This window comes from Apium graveolens, chromosome 3 (assembly GCF_009905375.1).
Source record: "Apium graveolens cultivar Ventura chromosome 3, ASM990537v1, whole genome shotgun sequence".
Lineage (NCBI taxonomy): Eukaryota > Viridiplantae > Streptophyta > Magnoliopsida > Apiales > Apiaceae > Apium > Apium graveolens.
The window spans coordinates 289,631,102-289,658,164 of record NC_133649.1 but is presented as its reverse complement, the minus strand read 5'-3'; the positions used below and the strand labels follow the sequence as shown (position 1 = coordinate 289,658,164).

The window sequence follows — 27,063 nt, the reverse complement described above, 5'->3', positions numbered from 1 at the left end:
ATGTAAGAACATAGAGAAAATGAGAGAAAGGCAGGTACAGCAGATATAAGGATGGATCCAGCCATTGCTAGTGAGTCAATGATTGTGAATGATGCTGAAAAGGAAAGACAATTTCAGCAACATTACAAAGCTGTAATTGATAACATTTCCTTGGATGCTGACACTTTTACTCATCCTGTTTCAGCCTATCAATTATTGGCTGCACAGGGCAATGTGGAGGCAGAAAAGACACTATATCTAGTACATACAACAGCATCTCTTCAAGGGGACAAAGCTGCTATTAAAAAGATGCCTTCAACAGCTGGTGAGTCATTTGAAGAATTTGGAGTAAATTCTGATGATGATGACTTTGTTTCTTCTGATGGAAGCATGAACTTAGGGGGAGATGAAGGCCCTAGTTCTATTCCAAATCTACCTGAATGGGTCTTCACAAAGGAGTCTACAGCAGGTCAATTCAATGTCTCCTTAGTCAAACAAATCAATACTATCCAACAGGCCATTCAGAAAACTTCTCATGCTGGTACAAAGGCTATCCTTACAGCTCACTTGGACTCACTGCATCTCATGAAGTTGCAGCAAGTAAGTCAGAATCTGAGTGTGAATGAACTCAGAAAGGATATTGCTGACTTGAAATCCTACAATTCTGAAAAATTGGATTCAGTCATGCCTTATAGTACAATGCAGGACATTTTGTTGAGATTGAAAAAGGAATCACATACTGAAAAGAGGCTGGCCAAATTGGAAGACAGAGTTCAAGTTATTGAAGATTCTGTGGCCACCATTCTTCACAACCAACAATCTCAAACTAATCTACTTATGCAGCTGGCAAAAGCACAGGGCTTGACCCCTCTCCTTGATGATAACAAAAAGGGGGAGAGTAAAAGGGAAGGGGAAGGAGAGCCATCTACAAAAATCCAAATATCTAAAGTGCTAGTTCCTGCCATCACTACTTCTCCAATCATTCAAATCAAAGGAAAGCCTGATGGAATTGATTTAATCCAGCTAGCAGCAGCTGAAATTCATGTGAAAGAGCAAAGGAGGAGAATTGATGAAAGGGTGCAACAGTTGTTTGGCTCTACACAAGATAAATCAATATCTGTGAAACATAGCACAAAGGTTGAACCAATCAATATGGAGCACAAGCCAGAAAGGAGAAATAAGGTTGGAGAGACTTCTTTCAAGAATCTAAAACCAATGGTTCTCAAGCCCAACACTAGATCCAGCAAGGACTCCACAAAGAACCCTCTAGACTTTGCTCAGATGAAAGAAGTGGACTTTCCTCTTCCAAAGCCTGATAAAGACAAAGTTCTGGGTACTAGCATCATGAAACACAAGGAGACCATGGATGAGGCAGTAAGGAGAAACATGGCTATTATCTTTAGAGAGGGAAAGAGCATTTGTGTGATGCAAGGACATCCCAAATTCTCAATAGCCAAGAGGGAAGAAACCAAAAGGTTAAAGAAAGAAGCTGAAAAACTAAAGGCTGACAAAAGAGCACATGCAAAGCTTGAACAAAAGCTAAAGTCAAGTCTAGTTGAAAATGAGAAAGGAATTGAAGTCAGGGGTGAAGACAAGATTGCAAACTTAGATGAGGTTCTTGGGAGTATATTTGGTGAAAGTATGGAGGAAAAAGAGGAATGGCAGAAGGGAAACAGAAGAAAGGCCAAGGCACATAGAAGGAGTGAAGACAACACTGAAGAAACAAAATCTCTACCTTCCATACCTGAACCCTTTGTTGCTGATCCCACTATAAACATCCATGGTGAACCAATCATCCAAAAAAGAGGAACCTATTGATTGGGACACCATCAATTTGCCTACTTTTTTAACCACTCTTCCACTACCAAAGAAACAGAAAAGAAAATCCAAATCTACACCTCCTTTAAACTCTAAGAAATTCACTCAAAAACACAAACCTAACCCTAAGCCACCCATTTCTAAAGATGATTATGTTCACATCTGTGACATAAAAGAAATTTCAGACATTGAACTCTATCTGGATGAGCTGGAGGATGTAAGGGGAATTGCTGCCTACAGACAGCTACCAGAGAGATTGGTGTTCAAATACAAAGGAGCTGGGGAAAGAACATGGCCTCTCTACAGGATTCTGAATGAAGGCTACTCTACCTTGATCAGAGTCTTTTCAGCCATACAAAAGGATTCTGGCTTTACCAGGACTGCCAAAACTGAAATTCTCAACAAGATTGCCAACATAAGGAAAACTTGGAGGGAGCCCAATGCTTTGCCCAGAACCTTACTCATTCAAGAAAGGGGAACTACAATTCACAAAAAACCTCATTGGTTGATGGATTCAGAGATGATAAAGGAGTCAGAAGATTTTTCAGACTTGAAGACCAACTCAAGATTGCCAGCAATGAAACTCTCAAAGAAATGCAATCTAAGTTGGATATCAGTGATGAAGATGAAGCTGAATTCTTCAGACAACTCCAACTCCAAATTGAGGAAAATGACAAAGGGCTAGGAAAGAAAACCAGGGAACAAAGAGGAAAAAGATGATTTGCTCAGGCTAGAGGAGCACCCTTGGAAATACTGTAAATCTTCAATTACCTTCTAGTACATACACTTTTGCAGCACTTTTAAATTTCTACTTAGTTTCAGTTCACATATTTGTTAAGTGTTTTGTTATCATCAAGTTAACCTTGAATTTATGTCTACAATTCTTATAGACATAAATAGGGGGAGATTGTTAGGAATATATGTGCATTAGTTTGATGATATGTTTAATAAAACACTTAAGTAGAAATCTAGTGTTTGTAGCCTCAACGGATAAGACCATTTTGGCTATCCGTTGATGGTGTAGCTTTACTTAGAAATAAGTCTAGTGTTGTAGCACATCTCAGTCTCTAAATTTGAGATATAATTCTTAAATGTTAAGGGATATTATAAGTCATGTTGACTACTAGAGGATATGTAGATAGGAAGGCCAATTATAAGTATTTCATGCCTTGTAATTTTGTATAAATGAAATGGTGTCAACGGATAACTTAAAGACCTTCAACGGATGAGAAACAAAGCTTCAACGGATGTCTCTAAAGCTTCAACGGATGAGTACATCAAAGGATGAGTGCATCAACGGATAGAGCTTCAACTGCTAACACATAAACGGATAAAGCCATCAACGGATGAAGGCTTCAACGGATGTTCTGTTGAATAGCAGTTGACAAGTGGTAGTTGTACCTACAAACAGAGGCACATGGGTTGACAGAGACAACTGAGATGTGGTAGCCTATTTCAGGAACATCAGAAAAAGCAGCCGTTCTACTCTAGTATAAAGAGGCAATAGTCAACAATGCACTGGAGAAAAATGGAAAAGAAACAAGTGAAGAACTTATTTTATTATTGTATTTTTATCTTTGTCTTCACTTGTAAACTTGGTGATATATAAACCAAGCAGTAGCTAGTAATTAGATAAGAATTTTTCCAGAGCTGTTTAGAAAAATCTTGAGAGAAATATTATCTAGTTTGTACTAGGACGCAGCTGTGATCAACTTCTTGAATCACAGATTTTCTGGAATACCATCTCTGGTGGAACAACAATCCACCAGAAAAGTTTTTAAGGTCTATTGTGTTCTTTTATATTAGTGTTTGAATATATATCTGTCTGTATTAGCTTAAAGCAATTCATACACTTGGTTATCTTAAACCCACAGCCTTTGAAACTGCTCAAAACTCAAAAAGGTTTTGAGATTTACATTCAACCCCCCTTCTGTAAATCTCATTGTTAGTTCTCTAGGAATAACAGTTAATAGACTTACTAAGTTCGCTCACTTCTTACCTATTAGAGAAACTACTCTTGGTCATGAGTTAGCAGAGATTTTTCAGCGTGACATTGTTAGACTTCATGGTGTGCCTGTGTCGATAGTTTCTGACAGGGATACAAGATTTATATCATGTTTTTGAAAGGGTTTCCAACAAGCTTGGGGTATGAGGCTTAATTTCAGTACAACTTATCATACACAGCCGATGGACAATCAGAGAGGAAGATTCAGACATTGGAGGATATGATGAGGGCTTGCGCACTAGAGTGGACATGTGATTGGGACAAGTACCTGTATCTGGTTGAGTTTGCGTACAATAATTGTTGGCACACAAGTGTTGATAATGCCACCATTTGAGGATTTGTATGGTAGAAGGTGTAGGGCACCATCTTGATGAGGTTGGTGAGAGAGTCATTAAAGGACCAAAACTGGTTAGAATCACTAATGTGAAGGTAGAGAAAGTTAAAGAAAGTTTGAAGGAAGCCCGATCACGTCAAAAGAGTTATGCGGATCAATATTGGAAGTTTGCTGAATTTGAGCCAAGTGATCATGTGTTCTTGAAGGTGTCGCCTTGTAAGGGTGTGAAGCATTTTGATATGAAGGGAAAACTTAGTTCGAGATATGTTAGACCTTTTGATGTTATGGAGAAAGTTGGGGAAGTAACTTATAGAGTTGCGTTGCCGCCAAACTATCTCATGTGCACAATGTGTTTCAAGTGTCTGTTTTGAGGGGCTATATATATCATCCATTACACGTAGTTCATTATCCATTGCATAAGATTAGAGAGGATCTTTCTTGTGAGGAAGAAGCTGAGGTTATCTTAGCTCGAGATGAGCAAGTTTTGTGGAAGAACGTCATTCCGTTTGTGAAAATTTTATGGAAAAATCATCCGGAGAGAGAGGCCATTTGGGAATTAGAAGAATCTATTTGTGAAAAATATCCGTATTTATTCGATTCAGGTACGAGTTTTTAGTTTTGTTTGATTCCGGGGACGAAATCCTATTTAAGGGGGTATATATGTAATATACGAGAATTTAATAATAATAATAATAATAATAATAATAGTAAGATTTGAATTTAAATTAAAATAAGTGATTTGAATTCATTTGCTAAATATAATAGAAATAAAAGTAATAGTAATTAGTTGTTATAATTCTAATTCTAATAGTTAGAGGATACCTTGTGTAATATATATATATATATATATGTATCAAAACACGGGCATTCTTAATTTATAAAAACAAAGGAAAAGAGAAGAAAACCCTAGAAGAGCAAGCGGATAGAGACTCGGAGGAAAACAGAGTCAGCGAGCCTTGTAGTAGTTTTTCGGTTTGTTTCCATTGAATAAGGTAACTCTTTATTGCCTCTTATTATAATTAGTCATATAGCTAAGCACTTCACACGTGATCTTGTCAATTGTTGATAGAGCACACACAACACACAAATTCAGTAATAAAGTGTATGGCCATGTTTGTTCCTTTGTTGTCAAATCACGTCATTGGTGTCAACTAAGAACAACTAGGAACCACGTTGTATTTTATTAACATTCAATTTTTGTATCCATAATAATGTTATTTAATGTTATATTATTCAATTGCGAATTATATTAATTATTTATACATATGTTTAGTCCACAAGATCCGCTGCTTCAATTCCAGTTTTCATATTACTTTAAAATTATTAAGTTAGATTATGCATATATGAGCTTTTACTTAATTGCGGTTGATTAGAGTATGATAGTGTGGCTCCTAGATAATTCAAGTTAATTAAATTATTTATATAAAATTAAAATTTTGTGAGGGCTTTTCACTACTTCTGTATACTTATTTGTTAGTTATAATTTAAATCGATTTTGTGTATGTCAGTTACCAATAAAACAATTTAATTGATATACATGTACTTAGTCCAGTAATACTGGTGAGTCCAAATATACTAGTGTCATAGTTAATAATTAATTATTTAATAAAGGTGAACAATGGTAGTTAATTTGCAATCTGACTATTCTAAGTACATGTATTATTAAATTAGTAAGCACTGTGATAGATAGGTGCATTCGTTTGAACAAACTGTAAAATTATAAATGTAATAATGACATAATATTTGGTCTCTTTAGTGTCAAATTCGAGGACATGTTATGTACTGGTTCAGAGCCGAATAGTTTCGTATTGATAAAAATATTATTTTTGAATAAATTAAGAAGCAACAAACATTAATTATAAATTATAATTTTGTATTTAGATTGCAGATCAGGGATTTAGCAGACCGTTTGCAGATTTTGATATTACTTTAGTTGCGAAATTCGAGGTACATATTATGTCCCCTTTTTATTCAGCGCTACTCCTCTTGTACATTATATTTATTTAAATTGTTTGGTTCTACTTTTTGTTCATTCTGTTAATGTTTTCATTGACCGTTTTAATTTCGGAAAATTGTTTTAAAATTGATTTTGAAAATTTTAGATATCTGTTATGTGGTTTTTAAAAATTATTTATGACACCCTCTACTTTGGAAATCTGAATTATTTGTCTCATATGATTATAAAAGTTTGCGAGAATATTTTTATTTGACCCTTAAAGCGATATATAGTATACCGAGTTAATCAGCAGCAGGGGTACTACAACCATGTCATTGCGGCACCAGTGACATGACACTTCCGTGACAGTGTGATTGGTCATGATATATCCTTTTGTTAGCTCTTGGGAAAAACTTTTGCGCATTTGATATTTGTTCAGAATACGTGGGTGCACCCAGAGTTTGATTTGTGATTTGATTTATGGTGGCGTTTTATATGCCGTACACGTTATCTATTTTGTTGCACGCATTAGGTACCCTATAATGTGTGTATTTGTATCTGTTCTGATCTCGGTCTGAAATATCCTAACCCATCGTTGTTTCAACCATGCTTGTTTTTAAAATTATTATCTTATTATAAATTGAAATTTTCATTTCTGATTTTTGTTTAATAAATTGTATTTCAAATTCGTACTGGACGTTTGGCTCATACCTTATTCTTTTTCTGACAGGTGCTTAGGGGGATTTGAGACTGTGTGATGGATAACAACCCCGTGTATTGATTAGAATTTTAGACTTCATCAGTATTTAAACTTAATTATTTATTTAGAAATTCAACATTTATATAATTGATTTAGACAGTTTGGAGATTTAATATTATTTAAGAGATTTTAGACTATTTATTTATTGTTTAAAAATATATTAATACTCTATTTGCATGTTAATGAATTATAGATAATACCTCCTTCTAATTTTTAAGAAGGGGTGTTGCAGTGATAGAGTTGTCTCTTGCGTAAAATCTAAAACAGATATAGACAAGATAATTGTCGATGCTGCGATTTTTGCTGAGAGCCTGATGTATGGTATTGGACTCCTTGCTCGTGATGATAAGGGGGAGGTAATTCCACGAAATGTTTCAAGGGGTTGTAAGACCTGAATTTGCAGAGGCCATTGCTTTTAAGCATGCCTTGAGCTGGGTGATGGGAAATAGTTGGAGGAAGGTCGTGTTGAAATCAGATTTCTTGGCATAAGGAGTAAAGTCATGATGAATATTTCTCAGTTTGGTCGATTAATTATAGAGTTTTTGGCAATGCTTCTAGAATTAAACATTGATTTGTATTATATTAGACGAAACATGGCCTCTCACTTTAGAGCGAAAGAGTCAATATTTTTTTAGGTCATGTATTCGAGAGAAGGTCAGTTTCTATTGAATTGAAGTCTAACTTACTAGCTGATTTACTTGAATAATATATTCTGTTTTCGTAAAAAGAAAACATCTTTTCGATATTTAACACTGAATATTGACTTGTTTGATGACTTCCTTATGCATTTGGTACTCAATTTTTAGCGAGTTACAATACTTGAGGGGCAATGGACTCCTTGTATATTTGATACTCTGTCTCTCTTCCTGCACAATATGATGGTCAATTTTCAGTGAATTACAATATTCAAAAGATAATGTACTCTTCATAAACTTATTTCACAATTATACTCATTTCACATTTAGAGAGGAAGATATGTTAAAGTGTGATAAAAATGAAAATGCTCATGTTAGAATTACCTCACCTTAATTACTTGATTGCTGAAAGAGGACTGAAACTAAAAACACTGCATTGACAAAATATTCAGGATCAAGCTACTAATTTTTATTTGTAAAACATCTGACGGTAGACTTTTCACCTTTCTTTCCAAATTCCTCTTCTTGCCAAATGTTATCGAAGTCTGGGACTTAACCCCAGCTGCAAAATAAAATATAAAAAATTCGCGAAAGAAGAAAAAGAAAACACTTGATGTTGGTCGTTGCTTTAACAAAAACCAACTGAAAACATTGAGAAATTATTACAACTCTAATGCTTTATTGTTAAAAAACAGCAACTCAAGTCTTTGGATCACAAGCACCCTGAAATAACAGCTTCATCAATGGAGTAGCCCTACATATTTGTGACGGTGCTATTGGGAAACCAATATATGTCATGAATATAAAACTAGCTTAATAGCGAGCAGGTTTAAGTACTCAAAATGACTAAAGTATGAATGCGATACAATGATTCACAGTTCATCGGATTGAAGTGATAAATTGGAATTTTCCTCATTAAAGTGAAAAATAGATTTTTAGGGCAACCATATTCAACATCAACGTCATGCAATCATAAAAGCTGCGAAAGAGTAATGTAAGAAAGTGAGTGAACTGCTTCTGAATTACTTCGAAAAACTGAAAGTGCTGTTCTGGTTTTTTGAGTAACATATGTAGGAGTGAAGCTTGACACTTAGAGTAGTTCACATTTACAATGCTAATTAGGACCTAATTAGGAAAAGTCAGCAAGGAACATGTAAATGTAGTTTAGTTACAAAATCAGGAGAGGCGGGAGGCCTAAGGAGGAGGAATGCCTGTGGAAGTAGAAAGACAATTAGAAATAAAATCAGGGGCTGTAACTGGTGAATCAGGGCGATTACTAGTTGTTATTGTTGACCATCTTGGTTATCCTGCATCTCTCCCTGCTGCAGAACCTCATCGAGGCAACAACTCAGAGCAGAATGATCCTCACAGAGAACTGGCCCAATTTCCAGGGGGATATAGGGATAGCGGACTTGAGCCCAGAGGTCAATACCATGGCCCTTGAATCGCTGAGGCTGGCTCACATTATCCTTGACATGGTAAAATGAAGCACACCAAAATTCTCTAGGACTTTGACATTACTTGTAGTGTTGCTTGTACTTGCATTATATAACCACTTGATGCCAGTTGTTTTATGTTTGTAATGTTCCTTCAAAGAGAATAAAACTGTGTACTCTGTTAGCTATTTGAGTAACATCTTTGTTTGTTGAATGATAATTTTCTTTAATGCATGGTTTCTGCTTTTCATTTTTTAATATATTTTTTCAAGTTGATTGCCAGTTTTCTTGGATGTTTAGCATCTGATTTAAACTCTTCGAGAAAAATTCAATGTTTTCCTTGACTTTGCAAGATTTTATTTAGAAGCTACAAGTACGGGTACTTCTACTCGAGTATGGATAAATTGCGCGTAAACCTAACTTTCTTGACCAAAATATTTTCTAATGAAGGAGTTTTAAAGCACTATCCAGTTCAAAAATGTTATTGGTATGAAGTTATGTTTATGATTCTGTTTTCCTTCAGAAAAGAAAATTCTGCTAAAAATTATAGCGGTGAATATAACTATAAGTAGTTAAAAGTTTAAAATACAGAAGACTTGGTGATAATCAGTATTATATGTAAAAAGATTAATGGTACAAGAGAGATTTAATGTAGGCATGGAGGGGCTATGTCAACTTTTGCTTGGGCAGTACTCAACTATTATCCCCCAAGCAAATTAAATGCAGCTGCAGCCTGCTGCAGGCATTACCTTTATGTATACCCCATGTAAAAAGTATCCTCATTAATGTTCACTTTCTACTCTTTTACCCTTGATGTTAATCAGTATTTTCTCAAAGGATTTATGTTCACTAGGGTTGAATGCTCTAAGTTCCAACTGTTGATTCTTCGTGGTTTTAGTTGTTAGATTCCCGAGTTTTGTATTGGATGCTTACGCTTAACAGGCTTAAAAGAGATTAATAATTAGGTAGCAATCGTTACTGAGGTGCCATGGAGTTCAGAAGCAAGAACATATATAGAGAGGTTTAATAGTGGCATGGCACACGTACAAGAGAAGTTATGGAGTATTTTTGCACAGAATCAGGTTTAGGAATAGTGTTCGAAATCAAGCACATTTAATCAAAGGTCTTCTGTTGAACTCTATATATCATACTCAATCTAAAATGAAATGAATGAAATTACAAAAAGAAATGGTCAAAACTCATGCATTATCTTTAATACTTTAAAATAGAAGTTAAATTCACTCCTTGATCACAGAAAACATTAGTTTTAGGGAAGTTGACATTAAAATTGATAGAGCATCACGTTTTTTTAAGACAATATTGGTTCACTGTACCACAGGATAATAGCGCCAAAGGATATAACAGATGACAAGCAAGTCAACAAGAACACATAACAGACAAGAATCCAGATCACCTCAAAACCTGAATCCAACACTATAGCATCATGAAGATCAGCTATCAGAATCTCTCTGACTAATATCCCAGGTTCTGATACTCAATTTTATGTTTCTATTATTATTACAAATACTACAACATCAATGTAGTTAGCACTATAGTCACTGTAAACATTTGAGAGCAGCATAGCCTCATACACAGATGTAAATCTTGTTTGCTACAGAATTTTTAAAAACCAGGATAGGAATGAAAACTGTAACAGGAGGAATATTTTTGATATTGTATGTTAAGGAGTACATATTGAATGGTACGATGACTGTATGGAGTATTTCTGGTCCAGTTACCGCCTCTGACATCAGTCGTCATCTGGAATGTTGTAGGCCCATCCATGGGTGTTCAGATAGTGTTCCAGTGCTTGTCTGAGGGAAAGATTTGAAACTAGGTGTTCTAACCCAAGAGGTCGGCGCGTAGTAGGATCCACCTGACCCAACTAAGCACATAAACTAATTAAGTAAACAACATAATGATACATAATATTACAGTAAAAACGAAGATTGATAATATACCGTAGCAACAGCCTGTAGAAGGGAAGCTCGCTCATATGTGATACCACATTTAGTAATCACAGGATCCCGGAGAATGCTCAACGTGATAGGACAAGTAAAGAAGCTGGGCACCTACAACATCCAATACTTAAAGACAACAAGATAATTTTTCAAAATTTAAAGGTAAAAGTGAAGGAGGATACCTCCACTGGAGTGTATGCTTTAATGGCTTTTTCAAACACAGCGTCAACACTTCTAATATGGTTCAGCTCAAAGTTTTTCTCCTTCAGAGCTGATAAACAGGCATTCCTGGAAAATTAAAATACACAAGTAACCCTCTAAATTGTCTAATTGTGTCAAACCTTCATAACTCAATAAAGTTAGGTAAGAGACAGCTTACTTTAAAATCTTCAGCTCTGACAATGGTTTCGCAGAATCTCTCTCCCAGACCTGGTATCGTGCCTTATAAACTTCGATCGTTGCTTGATCTATGAGTCTCCAGCCTACCCTGAGTCTAGTTGACAGATCCAGACCCTATATAGAAACACATTTTTTTAAGAGAAAGAACATCTAAAATATACATCATCACACACAATTGAATACCTTTTGGAGCTTTTGTATGGCGTCTTCTAATTCTCCATATTGCCTCAAAATGTGTCCCAGAGTCATGTATGCCTGTACATCAAAATATCATTTCATGATTTCTAGAATAAGTAAATTAAAAATATACAGCAACATTAACGATATATCTGTTATTTCTATACTTTACACTCTCACTCATTGAATTCTATTTCAATTAACTTGGAATAGGATTTTACCTCAGCCTGGTGAGGGTTAAGCTCTATAGCTTTTCTACAATCTTCTTCAGCCAGAAACCATTTCCTGAAAACGAGACAGAAACATTATCAGAAAACACAAGAACAAATAACTGGCTAATACTTAAAAGAATTTGTCTATACGTACTTCATCTTCACATAGCACCTTGCTCGTCTTGCATAGAAGAGCGCAGTTTTTGGACGCAGTTCAATCGCCTACGATAATCCAATCCAAGATCAGCCGTCAATGTTTAGTTTGTTCAAGTTTTTTATATTTCAGAAAGAGTGTTTTATAGTTTAAGAAGAACAACCTTGATGATCCATACTAACAAAAACATGGTATTCCTTGGAAAAAAAATTATGCAACCACATGGACTGTTTAATATTCCAAGCATATACAAAGATTTTATTTAGATGCAGAACTATGGTACACACCACAAATTCATTCCACCACATCAACCCACAATGCCACCACCAGTACCCAATCATTCCACACCACCGACTCAACATTCCAGCCCACCACCACCACCACCACCACATAAATCCCATCCACTACCACTACATCAATCCCCTCTACCACCACCACATCATTCCCCTCCACCGCCATTAACACATTATGCCACCACCTCACCACCACCTTAAAAGAAAAACAGGTTCTTGAACTCAACAATCATGCAACTACTATTTCCCCTGTCCTCTATCAAACCCAACTATTATGAATGATGATATAGGTGTGTGTGTGTGTGTGTGTTCAACTGATCTTAAAACGGAATCAATCCCCTCCAGTATCACCATGTCATCAAACAGAATTAAGCCGCATATGTCAAGAAACTGTCACACTAAGTTAATTTGACGATCAATAAACCAATTCTTGATAAGTTGTCAAATTTAGAACCCACTTTATATAAGCAATCTTCACATTCTCTTGAAACTCAAGAGCTGCATTAGAGCGTATATTTTCTAATAGATTCATACGGATGGAAGAAGTAAAATTACTCGAGAATAAAATTTACCTTCGATAAGAAGTGTGCTGCTTCGAAATACTCCCCATCTGAGGAGAAACATCCGGCTTGGTCAGCAAGATTGTTTCCAAGATCCCAATCGTACTGCATTTTGATGTACCTGTTCTGTGAATGATGACTAGCAGATGATATACGTGTGTTTTTTTTGAATATATGGCGGTATACATATAGAACCTTCTAAGTCTTAATTTAATGCTCCGTTTATTTCTTTTCTTTTTTTAAGTAATTTTATGTTCAGTTAATTGTTTATTCATTTTAAAGGGTCCAGATTGAAAAGAAAATAGGGTGAAATCAGGTAATTATCGTTAAAAATTATATATAGCTCTGCAGAAAATAAAAGTATTGTAATTATAGTATGATTCGACAACTTTATTTATTTTAGTGAAAAATAATAAATAATTTTATGAAAAATAAAATATCGTAATAATTATATGATTTTATTATGCCCACTTTTGGGCATGACCATAAATAGGTCTACATGAGTATAAAAGAGAAGTCGAGCCTAAATTTATGGCAAGTATGAGCAGGGCTGACCGGATAGCGCTTTGATTTATCCATTTAGGAATTATGAAGGTCTTTTAACGTTCATCACCTTGGGACCTTTCAAGTAATAGATAGGCCCACGGGCTGGGCTCATGCATTCGGTGTATTTGGACATGGCACATGAGCCCAAATAAAGAGGGCTGATTATAGAATGCGTGTTGGGTTGCAGGCTCGCATCACATTTTAAATTTATAAGAGAAGCCTATTTATACACGAGTTGGGCTCGTAAGATCGCATCAAGTGGAATAATAGGGAGCTTGCGAGACAAGAGAAATCATATGAACTCACCTGTTTGTTAAGAAAGAGGTGATGCAAGCTTAGGTAACTAGGCCAGCTCGTACTGGGTAAATTTACCTAATATATGGAAAATGACTCATAGATAACTAAATTAATCGTAAATTTCGGGGCCGACACGGGACATTCCTCTAATCACGGGAAGAAATGCGGAGATGCCGCGAGATTATAGGAAACGTGTGGGGTTGGTCAAAATTTACGTGATTTATTGGCTGAAGGTCTGACTAACCCTAGCCTAGTAACTTGCCCCCAAGAACTACGTGAGGCTTAATCCCTATTATATATGGTACGTCGGCAATTGTATGAGAAATGTGTTGACATTTGGCGAAAAATAAAGAAAAACCTATTATTTTTTGGGTCGTCATCATACAAGCACAGTCATCACCATGCACGACCTTGCTCCGCCCTAAACCACCACTCTTGAACCTTATTCCGCCCACCAACCTCCAAACTATTATTAAAGAAATTCTCCCGTGAACATTTGGCGCTAGAGGAGGGGCATTTCATCTTACGCAGAAAGGATGACCAAAGAAGGCAAGTCTGTGGTAGTACCAGTAAGTAGTGGCAAGAAGGGGACCTCGAACGGAACTGAGCACACTCCCCCAGAGAATCAGGCGCCGCCACCACCATCCGTGCCCATTAACTGGTAGATGGTCGTCACCTATTTCGAGGGGCTCGACAACCAAATAAATGAAATCAACACTAAAAATGTCCAGGGTAGAGAAGGGCTCTAATAGGAATGTTAAGCGTAGGGCACACCGCCTTAAGCTCTCTCAGCACGGTTGGAAGGGAAAGGGCCCTCAAAAGCGGCTCATTCATGATTTCAACGATGTGGCAGACAAGACTGGGCTTAAAAAAGAGGCATCGTTAAAATGGGATGAGATACCCCCAAGCCAGGACAAGCGGGGCAACAAGATCTCTGAAAGATCAAGGGCAACGCCACCTTGGTCGGAGACAAGGTCAAACAGTGTGCTTGATCGTGAGGGCAAAAAATTGAGTGAGCACGACCTCAGACTCAAATTGGACAATATCAGGCATAAAAGGGAGGAGAAGAGGCCCGAGGATCGAGAAACCCGGTGAATGAAATGCTCGGTGACTTCCCTGCGCAAGTTTCGACGGGCCACCCATCCCAGAAAGACTGAACAAGGAAGACGTAGGGCTGACCAGGATAATGAGTCTAGGGTGCGATCCGGAGGAGGGGACGCCATGAGTGGCCACAGGCCTCCCATCATTCAAGTAATGCAAATAATAAAGGGGAGAGAGAAAATGTCAAGTTAAGGATTTGAGGACGATACTAGATCAAATAGAGAAAGAAAAGAGAGGGTCACCGGCTTCAGCGACCACATCTCTATTCACGACCGCTATCCGACCCTCCCTGTTGCCCCGAGTGTACAGGAACAACCCCGATCAATGTTTCAATAGGGGGGCTGACCTAGCTGAATACCTCATCCAGCTCAACACAGAGAAGGAGGTCTATCAAGTAATGGAACCAATCGGATGTAGACTCTTCGCAGCCTTGCTCCAAAGGAGCACCCAACAATGGTTTACGAAATTGGGGTCGGCCACCATAAGAACATGGCAGCAGTTGGAGAACCTGTTCTATAGACAATTTTAGTCCACCCTCCATATTGGCAAATATTAAGCAAAGAGAGGGAGATCCCCTACCGAAGTATTTCCGGCGATTCAATGTCGAGGTCCCCAAGGTTAGGGATGCTAGTGAGGAGACCATCAAGAATATCTTGATTGTTGGATTAAAATAAGGGTTAAAATTTTGGATAAGCCTTCAGGCCCGCGAACCTAGAACCTTGGCCGAGTTTATGAGCAGGCGGAACCTTTCGAAAGAGTAGAAAAATTGATGAGGGATTTAAAGATCAGTGAAAATTATCAAGACAAGAGGGACATACTCTCTAGCCCCGAGGAGAGTAGGAAGACTTACCAGCGTAGATCAAGCCCAAAAAAGGCTGCTAGAGGCAAGGATATAACCAAGGAGGAATGGAGGCCTTACAGAAGCAAATGGCTGACACACACACCCCTCGTGGCCTCCATTGATCATATAGATGCAATATAAGCGGGGAAGGGTGTATTTCAAAAGGAAAGCCCCCTGAAAGGCTACAAAAAGGGATACTTCAAAATATTGTGCATATCATGACGCCAATTAAAGGACGAGATTGAAACATTAATCCGCCAGGGCATGTTAACAATGTGGGTTGTCAAGGAAGTTCGAAAGCACATGTCATAATATCATGTTGTGCCTCCACCATCACCAGAAGAGAAGAAAGGGTGCCTCGAGCCAGCAACATCCACATAATTCGAGGCGGGTCTCACATTGGGGGGACAGCCGAAAGACAATGGACAGATATGCCCGAGAGGAGAAGGATAGGTGTGACGGCCTCAACCCCGGGGTCAGGAGTTGACGTCACCAACAACAATAATAATAAACATAATATAGTCCAAATCATTAATTATATATAACCACGACCCCTTTACCAAGACCTTTTCCAGGTTTAAGTATGATTTAGGTTTCAACTATTACAAAACCGATTTACAAAAAACCATCCTGACGCAACTAACTTAATACAACAACTCAATAGACCATCTTTGGTCCAACACAACTACCTCAGAGGAGCCTGACACGGAAGGAACTGGAACTCCGCCCTGACTACCACGAAAGAATCTCCTAGGCATCTGCAATACATATATAAAACATTCTTCAAGGGTGAGCAATCAATTGCTCAGCAGTACCACTATATGAATAACAAGTAAAGCAATTTATGATAAAACAGTGATAGGAACAGAAATTATAGCTCGTTTACAAAAGCAAGGTAAATATTCATGAACTTGATATTCAAAACTAGCATGCTTTTTAATATAATAACATCAGTCGTGTGCTGTGTATAAACACCAGAGTAAAATTTTAGCATGCTATCTCACTTTCAAATCATTTGTTTCAGACAAGTTGATTTGTTAAACAACTTCAAAACTGAATAAATCGAATCTATTGGACGTTCAACGGGTGAAGATAGTTGATCAGTCTATCATCACCGGAAAGTGACTAACGGCCGTCTAGAAAAGAAAGAATGTGTTTCGGAACTTAGGAAGAGACTAGTTAGGTCTTTCCCCCACGCTGGACTAATCGGTTATACAGAGCGCCCAACCGAATTATCCACTTACGCCTACTCAATTCCAATAGATCAACTGAATTCCCTTTTTACCTCTTCCAAATTCCACGACATAGGTGGATCAAAACATTCCACGACATAGGTGGATCAAAATATTCTCTTTATCCAGTTTACAAAATCACTATCACCTATCTCTTTTTAAAACCATTATGTCACAACATACTATTCAAAACTTCTCTTCACTTTAATCATGTTTAGAGATAAGTGCTTTCAGAAGTTACTTTTCCCCAAAACATATTTTTAAATAACATTTCCAAATACAGGGGATGCGTAACTTTAAAACATTATGTTCCATTATGAGAATAAAACATTAGCTATTCACATATACTGAACCATAAAAGAATGGTCAGGGGTACTTGCCTTGCAGAGCTTTACAACTATCTCTGATTGACCTTTAACAGAATTGGACGATTGGCTTTATCGTCTATCTATTAGACTATCCTGGATCCGACTTCAACGCTCAGGTCCTTCGCTTGGAACCTTGCTGAGCTGGTCGACTGATCACTAGGTTATCTTTAGTCCGATGTCAATTCTCAAGTATTTCGACTAGAACCTACAGAGTCGAACTACTTTAGATTAGACATCTAGTTATGCTTGACATATCCTCACTAACAAATCTACCCATTCAATATCCAATCCCGGCTCGTAACTATATGTACTATTATCATACACATAACAATTAAGGTTCACACAATTGGAACTCAGTCCGATGATCATATTCAAAAAAATACAAACACTGTCATTTCAGAAAATAGGGTTGTCGAATATTTATAAAATATTTTATTTATAATTATATACGTATATACATTCGACTAGTAATCCCAGTAATCACATGATGTGTCCCCGTTTTTTCGAATTTAATTTTCCCAAAAATCGGATAGTATCTCCTCTGTTTACCGGCCTACCCGTCGAAACATAATCGACGTCTCAACAATCCAGCAATCACATTCCAAACCAATCACGCAATCCAAATAATCCCGATAATAAATATTTAACTACTACTCTATCTCGAAAATTATAAAACAGAATTTATAACTTTGATATTTTTTATCAAGAAGATACTCAAAATCAGAATTTTTAAATCGTAACCCGAGGAAAGTTCAATTTTTCCGAAGCAAAACACAACCCAACACAACAGGCAACAACACGCATAAACACGCGCCATCACCCTCACCGTAAAACATGTTAGTGTTTGTTCCCTAGAGACAACACTATTATATTTATATTATGAAACATTTGGATTATTAATTATGATTATATGGATTATTCTTTAGTAATTTATTATATCTTTATTTTCTGTGATAAGATATTAGATTAATAAATATCCTTGGAATATGATATGTAAATCTATATCTCTAAGTTTGTGACTTAGAAATGAGATTATGAGAATAGTATTGATATTCCTAAAGGTCCCTAGTCAAGTATTATTGTTAAGGGACGATAATAAATACATTGAGACTAGTGTGTTTGTTGGCTGATGATCACATCTCATTGATCATAGGTATGGTGATACTAAAGTCAAAACACAGACACATGTATTAAATACATGGTGCTGGATTGACCCGTTGTGAGATACTACATGTTTATAGTGTCATAAGTTAATCTCACAGTGAATAATGATGTATTGGTCCTTTGACCTGAAATCATTATAATTCTATACGAGAATTAATATACTTTGATACTATTAAAAGTTATCCTTGACCGGGTAATAATAAAAGTAGACATTGGGTACATTATGAATCGTATGAGAAATATGAATGATCTAGATGAGATTTAGCCCTCCTTTATTAAAGGAGTGATATTATTGGCCTTTTGATTGAGTAAGACTATAAAATGCATGGTTGTGCTCAAATATTGACTTGTTTAATAGTGTACTCATTGATCAAGGAAAGAAGGATTAGACGTTAACAGAGGATGACATAATGCATGCCTCGGGTAGGGGGGAGCGCGGATCGGATCGGGGCGGGTTTTATTCACGAAAGGTTTAATTGATCACCGATTTAATTATTATTACTTCGGTAACAATGATGTATTACTAGATGCCGCTCATTGGTTATGATTTTAATTTAGATTTAAAATTGTTGTCAATGTAATAATAACCTAAAGGGTCGCACAAAGAATGATTGGAGGATTATTTAATTTAAATTTGGATTTAAATTAAATGTAAGTAATTCAAATTATTTGTTATTAATTAAGTGTGACTTAATTAATTAAATAAATAGGAAATTCGAATTTAATATTAAATCCGGAATTAAGTTATTGGATGATTAAGTGAGACTTAATAATATAATAATTAGAATTTCGAATTTAATAATAATAATAACTCTAAAATTTAGTGTATGGTTGGAGGCCCATTAGCTCTTGCCTATATAATATCTTTTTCTAATAGAATTAGGGTTACACATTTTATTTGATAAAACATAAACCCTAGAAGCTTGAAAGAGAGAACGAGAGAGCAAGAAGGCGGCCTCAAGAATGTGCTAGTACACACCCATCCTCCGGGCGATCATTCGTGTGGATCGCTTCAAGTCGTAGATCATTCCAGCGACGCGCTACGTGGTGATCATTCAAGACCTCCATCTTTCCATTAACATAAAGCTTTTTAAGGTAAACATACTGAACTATGAATTAAATATTGTTTTTCGAATGGATCCTCTGGAGGGTTTCGATTTTTAAGATTTAAATTTACGTTTTTCATTTCGTTTATGTGCTAAAACCCTTCAATGGCATCAGAGATACTTGCGAAAAGTTTTTAATTCATTTATGTGTTTAACCGTTTTTGATATATGAGCATGTACGTGATTCGCCATGATTTGATGTTGATATAATATGCTTGTATATGTATGATTTTGAATATATAATATTCATGTGAGTTGTATAATCATAAGATGATTATGTAATCTGTATATATACATGATTTATGTTTCTTCTAATTATGAGAATCGTATTAGATACGGATTCTGAATTGGCTGCTGCAGATTTGTTGAAATCTGGGTCTGGTGTCCGATTTACGCAAACAAATACCCTATTCGATAGGTAAACGAGCGTCTAAACAAAATTATTAGATAAAGATATCATCGACTCGTCTATAAGGCGTTTGACGTTGTTTACTGCCCATAAACAGTGATTCTTGTTTTTCTGATTTGATTCTGATTTTTCTGATTTTTGTCATATTTCTTTTTATGATTAGATCATGGATGATATGATATGTTAAGATCAGATTATCTGTTTTAACATGCTTTTATGTGTTGTATGAGCTTGGTGGATGGTTATGGCCTTTCGACCTTAGTGTAATGGTTTTGGTTTTGAATACGACTTGCATGTCATCAATCTTTGTAATCATAAATCTCGAATATAACTCGAGTTATTCTTGTAAGTTTATTATATTAGTTTTACTTTCAAACATGTAATGTAATTGAAGAATCAAGAAGGCTATCCAATGGAGGTGATTCAAAGAAGAAGATGAGGCATACACGAAGTCTAAACAAACAAGAAGACTTATGTACTAAGTAGTTGTATTTATTTCCATCAACACATTAGATAGACCTTGATCTTTATCATGAGCTTGATAAAGATCACATAGGATGGGGCCATAACCAAACACATTTACTTTATTGCACTTTATATATTGATGTATGAATGTATGTATAGAATAGTTAATGATGCATGCTTTAATTAGATTAATCATGCATGAATGTATGTATTAGATACGTCACCCATGTCATGCCTAAACAAGATAAAATCTGTAACGACTCAAGATTTTAAAATTTACAAATGATTATGAGATTCTCGTGTTTATGAAACACGGAATGAAATACGAATCTTCTTTATTTCCGACATGGGGCGATTTTGTCAACAACGGGTTCATAGAACTTGTAAGGCTGTGGGTTTTAAGCGAGACCGATGTGAATCCTCCACTACCTGGAAATCAAACCATTGACGAGTATTGATTTGAAGTATTTTATTCAAGGAAAAATTGGGAATCTCTTTATGATGGGATCATGATCGTTATAGTACTACCAAAACCCTAATATTTATATTAAGTTATTTAGATGCCTTCCAATATGTCCAACACGTTAACCCCTAGATCGATAAGGAGTGGGTTCGCCAGAGCGAAGTACTCCCATCTATCGTGGGACGGCATTTTGAAGTATATGATACTTTTTAGACCTTTGGGTTTTAACTTAACTAAGTTACCACAATAGGATTGTGAAATTAGAGGCATAGAGTTTGGTGAGATTTATTGGATAAATAAGAATAAATGTTATTCCACTAAACTATCCAAGAGTCATATAGTTGATAAAATTGACAAATGTTGTCTACCTTATTAAATCATGTTTTAGGAGTAAAGCCAAAGATGAACTAAAACGTTGTGAAAATTTGGATCTTGGCTCACTAGAAAGTATATAGAAGATACTCTTTCCGAATTAATAGTTAGGGATGTTAATTTGATAAAATAGTGGGAGATATATATTTTGAATATATATGAATAATCACTTGAACATAATTTAATAATCATATGTAAACTAATTTATCTTATGTATTTTAAACATTGTAGATATCAAATGGCAATCAATTTAAACAACTTCTCTGTGCGATCAGTCCTTGAGAAGGACAAGCTGATAGGAACAAACTTCCTTGACTAGAAGAGGAACTTGAGGATTGTCCTCAAACAAGAGCGCAAGCTCTATGTCATAGATATCCCTCGCCCTGCACCTCTCCCTGAAGGAGTATCCCGTGCTCAACATAATGTTTATCAGAAACATATCGATGATGACACGAATGTTCAATGTCTCATGTTAGCGACCATGACTGTTGAACTTCAGAAACAACATGAGAATATGGATTCTTATGATATGATTGAGCACCTTAAACGTATGTTTGAAGGACAGGCTCATCAGGAGAGGTTTGATATTTTCAAATCGTTGCATGCATGTAAGCAGGGAGAACGTGATCCGGTTGGACCACATGTTCTAAGGATGATTAGGTATATTGAGTACCTTGCCAAGTTGGGTGCCCCGATTGCTGTGGAGCACCAGATTGACCTAATTTTACAATCTTTAAACACCAGTTATTCTCAATTTGTGATGAATTACAATATGAATGAGATAGATAAGAACCCCACCGAACTGTTGGCTATGTTGAAAACTGCTGAGACCAACGTTCAGAAGGCATCCCCTGCTCCCATGTTGATGGTGAATAAGGGGAAGGCCAAAGGAAAGGGTAAATGGAAAGGCAAGAGGAAGATGGAATCTAAATCGAATGCCAATCCGAAACCTGATCCGAACAAGGCTTTAAAGCCTAAAGGTGGTGTTCCAAAGGTTGGTGATTGTCACTATTGTAAGAAACCAGGTCATTGGAAGAGGAACTGTCATGCTTATTTGGAGGATCTGAAGAAGAAGAAGGTTGTTGTTACTACTTCTGATTCAAGTATTTATGTTATAGAAGTCAATTTGTCTACTTCTGAATCTTGGATATTAGATACTGGATGTGGTTCTCATATTTGTATAAATGTGCAGGAACTGCAGGGAAGTAGGACATTGCCGAAGGGAGAAGTCAACCTACGAGTTGGCAATGGAGTAAAGGTTGCTGCTTTAGTGTTAGTCCCTTAACAATATGGCAAGAATTACAGAAGGGGGGTTGAATGGAATTCTTGAACCTTTTTCTTAAAATAAAAATGTTCAAACTCGAATACAAATATAAGTGTTTTGATTAGCACAATGCGGAATAAAAACTTAAGTGAATCAAAACATAAGTAATTAAAAATAAGAGTCTTTAAAAACTTTCTGGTGGATTTAAACAATTCCACCAGAGATATAAATTATATCGAGAGAACTCTGTGTGCAAGAATGCTCACAACTGCTTACAAATTTGAACTACTGAGAATACAGAAAAATGCTAATAATTCTGCTTACAAATGTTTCTCACTTTTTGTATCTCAGATCTTAGTTTCTATTTGCTACTTCTTGGTTTATATATTACCAAGATTACAAAGTCAAAAGATAGAATCATTATAAAAACTATCGGGTCTAATGCTTTGTTACTTTGTTCTCTATTACTCGGTTAATAGGCTTCCTCATTCCATTTGCATACATCCCGACGCATGTGACCAGTTGTCACTGTCAACTGATGTTTGAATTCTTTATCTGTTGAATACATGATTATCTGTTGACTTTATGATCATCCGTTGATGGCTTCATTGATCATCCGTCGACTGCTATATAAAACATCCGTTGATAGCCATTTGATCATCCGTCGATGACTTTGTTAATCATCCGTCGGTAGCTATTTTGGCACTTGACTTCAATTCATTTATGCAGAATTACAAGACATCATCTATGTACAATTAATCAACCTATTTTGCATATCTAGTTAAAGTCAACATGACTTATATGCTACTACAGAATTTATACAAAGGTGTATGCAGAAATGTGCTACAGACTCATTATTACATAAGCTACTCACTTGATGGATAATAAGTCATCATCCGTCGGGACTATAATGAGTTATCCGTCGGGACTATAATTCTTATCCGTCGAGTGCTACATTATTTTACTAAGTAAAATCTACTTAGGTGTTTTGTTTATGAAATCATCAAGTACACAACATATGCACAACAATCTCCCCCAATTTATGTCTACTGGAATTATAGCCATAAATTAAGAGATACTTAATGATAACAAAATATCCTAAACATACAGCTTTAAAGAAAAGTAGATAATACTGAAAGTGTTTCAATTAATCAAAATGTGCAAAGTTTAGCTCACAGTCATTTCAAGATGCTCCTCTAGCCTGAGCAGATTTTTCTAGTTTCTTGAAGGTCTGGATCTTCTTCCAAGCTTTCTGTTGTTTTCATCAATCTGATTTTGGAGCTACCTGTGGAATTCCAATTCATCAGATTCTGAGAGATTTAGCTTTTCTTGCATTTCCAAGAGAGTCTCATTGCTGGAGATGCTCAGTTGGTCTTCTAATCTGAAGAATCTTCTCACACCTTTATCAGCTATGTACTCCATCATCCAGTAGGGCCTTAAGTGCACTCTTCTCCCTGTGTATGAGATGATTAGAGTCTTTGGGAGTGCATCTTTAGCTCTAACACTCCTTAGTTCTTCAATCTTCTTCAATACTAGTCTTCTTGCAGTGACATTGAACCCAAAGTTCTTCTTGAAGGATGAATAAACTTTAATCAGTACAGCTTGGCTCTCTTGAAGAATCCTGTGAAGTGGCCACTGAATCTCCTTTCCTCCTTTGTACTTGAACGCTAACCTTTCAGGTAGGTTTCTGTATGCATGAATTCCCCTCACTTCATCTAGTTCATCCAGATAGAGGTTTAGATCAGAAAATTCTTTGATGTCACACAAGTACAAGTAGTCTCCCTTATTGACTTTGGGCTGAGCTTTGACTACAGATTTGGATTTGAGGGGTGACAGATTCACTTTCTTGACTGCCCTTAACTTTGTCCTTTTTGGCTTGCTAAGGATTGGTAGACTGAAGTCAGGAATTGGTATGTTATCCCATTCTATTGGCTCATCCTTGGGTACAATAGGTTCACCATGAATATTCCTGTAGGGATCCACCACCCTTATATCTTCAAATATCACAGAGGGCTTTGATGCTTGAGTTGTAGCTAGTATGGGTTCCTTAGGAAATTGGTCTCCCAATTCTTTCTCAACAATATCCAGTTTCCTTTTTATTCTTTTAGCCAATTCTTTCTTCCTTGGAGATTTCTTCTGTTCTTCAACTTGCTCCCTTGATTCAGTAGCTTCAGATGGTTGAGAGGGAATTTGTTGGGATGAGCTCACAACCTGTAGCTTGGCCAAGATAGCAATCTGCTCTTTCTTTTTTTTAGCCTTCTTTGCATCTAGAATAGCTTGCTTCTTTTCCTGCTTCAATCTGGCTTTTTCTTCTCTCTTTGCTTGAGCAAATTGAGGATGTCCAGCTACCACACAAATTTCCTTCCCATTTCTGAATATCTTAGCAATCCTCTTTTTAGAAACTGAATCAGTTGGATCTTTATAGAAAATAATTGATCTTGACAGAAGCTTCTTCTCATCAGGCTTGGATGTCTCATACACAGTATCCAATGGGTTTTTCAAGGATGATTTTGAATAGTTTGCCCTTGGTTTAAGAATCATTTCAGCCTTTGGAGACTTGATGCAGGAAGATTGTCCTCTTTCCAGATAGTTTATGCTCATCTCATTCCAAATGATTTGCTTGACTTGAGAGTGATGGATGGCTGACTTAACTGGCTCCTTGACAAGTTGGAACTTCTTTTGTATCTCATCATCAATCTTTTCCTAGTTGATCAAACTCAACTTTTCTTTCTCAGCAACTTTCAAATTTGCTGCTGCTGCCTGAATCAGATCTATACCATCTGCAACTGGTGGCTTTACAGTAATTGATGGCACAATTACCTTAGTGATTTGTATCTGAAGCTTCTCCCCCTCACTTGGTCCTTTCTCCCCCTTTTTGTTATTATCGAGTTGAGGAGTCAGGCCTTGTGCTTTAGCCAGTTGCATGAGAAGATTGGTCTGAGACTGTTGATTTTGAAGAATGGTGGCCACATAATTTTTAATAACTTGAACTCTGTCTTCCAACTTGGCCAGCTTCTTTTCAGCATCTGATTCTCTTCTCAGTCTCAATAACAGATCCTGCATGGTACCATATGGCATGACTGAATCCAGCTTCTCAGAATTGTAGGTCTTCAAGTCAACTATATCCTTTTTGAGTTCATCTACACTCAGATTCTGTCTTAATTGCTGTAGATTCATTAGATGTAGAGAATCTAGGTGAGCTTGAAGAATGGCCTTGGTACCAGCATTTGAGCTCCTCTGAATGGCCTTTTGGATATACATGATTTGTTTGACCAAGGATACATTAAATTGTCCTGGTGTGGACTCCTTTGTCAAGGCCCATTCAGGTAAATCTGGAATAGAACTTGGGCCTTCATCTCCCCCTAAGTTCATGCTTCCATCAAATGAAATAGAGTCATCATCATTAGAATTTACCATAAATTCCTCAGATGGCTCACCAGCTGTAGGAGGCAATAAATTGACAACAGCTTTATCCCTTTGTAGAGATTCTGAAGTATGCACCAGATTCAAAGTCTTTTCTGCCTCCTCATTGCCCTGAGTAGCCAACAATTGATAGGCTGACACAGGATGAGTAAAAGTGTCAGCATCCAAAGAAATGTTATCAATTACAGCTTTGTAATGTTGCTGAAATTGTCTTTCCTTTTCAGCATCATCCACAATCATCAACTCATGAGCAATGGCTGGATCCACCCTTATACCCTCTGTACATGCTTTTCTCTCATGTTCTCTCTTTTGTTGCATCAGGGTCTCATCCTGGCTCCCCACCCTCACACCCTCACCTTCACCTACTAAGGTGGGACTCCTCTCACTCCCTTTTGCCAATCCTGAATAAATGGATTGCTGATTTTCACTCATTTCCTCTCCTTTTGCCTCTCACTCAAGACACTCTCCTCTCTCAGTCCTAAGAGTGACTGTACAACCACTAAATCTTCTGCACTTGAAATAATTGAAGTTTGAAGTTGCGTAGAGATACTCGACGGATGAGTGATATCCATCGAGTGAGTGGTAATGCTATCCGACGGATAACTGCTGTAAGTCTTATCCGTCGGGATACAATCACTACTCGACGGATGAGCAATATCCGTCGAGAGAGTAGAAATGAATGAGTTGGGAAGAGAAACTATTGTTGACACTGTACTGATTGAAGATATTTTACGCACATATGTCACAATAGTTTCTGAAAGAATTGGCAAGTGAGCCAACAAATTATCTAAAAGATGATGCTCACTTGTACTAGATTTTGGATTCCCCAACAGAGTTAAAGAAGGGGAATCAGGAATTGATGTGTGTATCAACAGAGATTTTGGCTGTGACTCCATATTTATTGGAGCCACATCAAACTGAATTTGAGAAAGTACAGGGACTGTGTCTTTAGCACCAGTTTGCACTGTGTGTGTGCCCTGTGCATCCCCAGAGGTTTTAGATTTCTTCTTTCTTGTATAAGTTTGGGGTGAGCTTGTGTCCCTAACCCTTTTGGCCTGTGCTCTTGGCTGAGAGCTTTGTTCAAAACCACATCCTTTTGGGAGGATGCAGCTAGAAGTGAGCTTTTGTCCTTTTTAAGCACTGCAGTTTGTTGGGAAACTACATTGTGGCTAGGCTGGGATTCACTCAACTCTCTAACCTTATTCTTGGGGTTTCTTTGATGTTCACCCCTTCCCTCACCTAACTTACCCTCCTCCACACTCCCCTCTTTGGCTTTGGTAGATTTTTTAACTGGTATCTTTTGAGAGATACCAAAGGGGGTTTTCTTTGATTTGGTTTTGGAAATAATAGTAG

General features: G+C 36.8%; 1 protein-coding gene across 1 annotated transcript; it reads right to left on the bottom strand.

The window, feature by feature from the left end:
* Positions 1–10,389: 10,389 nt before the first annotated feature.
* On the bottom strand, positions 10,390–12,820 carry LOC141711119 (E3 ubiquitin-protein ligase CHIP-like). Its single transcript, XM_074513550.1, has 8 exons — positions 12,672–12,820; positions 11,807–11,874; positions 11,662–11,725; positions 11,447–11,518; positions 11,244–11,377; positions 11,047–11,152; positions 10,865–10,975; positions 10,390–10,788 (listed from the first exon to the last, which is right to left on the bottom strand). Exons 1-8 carry the CDS (start codon positions 12,768–12,770, stop codon positions 10,654–10,656), a joined length of 789 nt encoding a protein of 262 aa, XP_074369651.1. The 5' UTR covers positions 12,771–12,820; the 3' UTR covers positions 10,390–10,653.
* Positions 12,821–27,063: the final 14,243 nt, after the last annotated feature.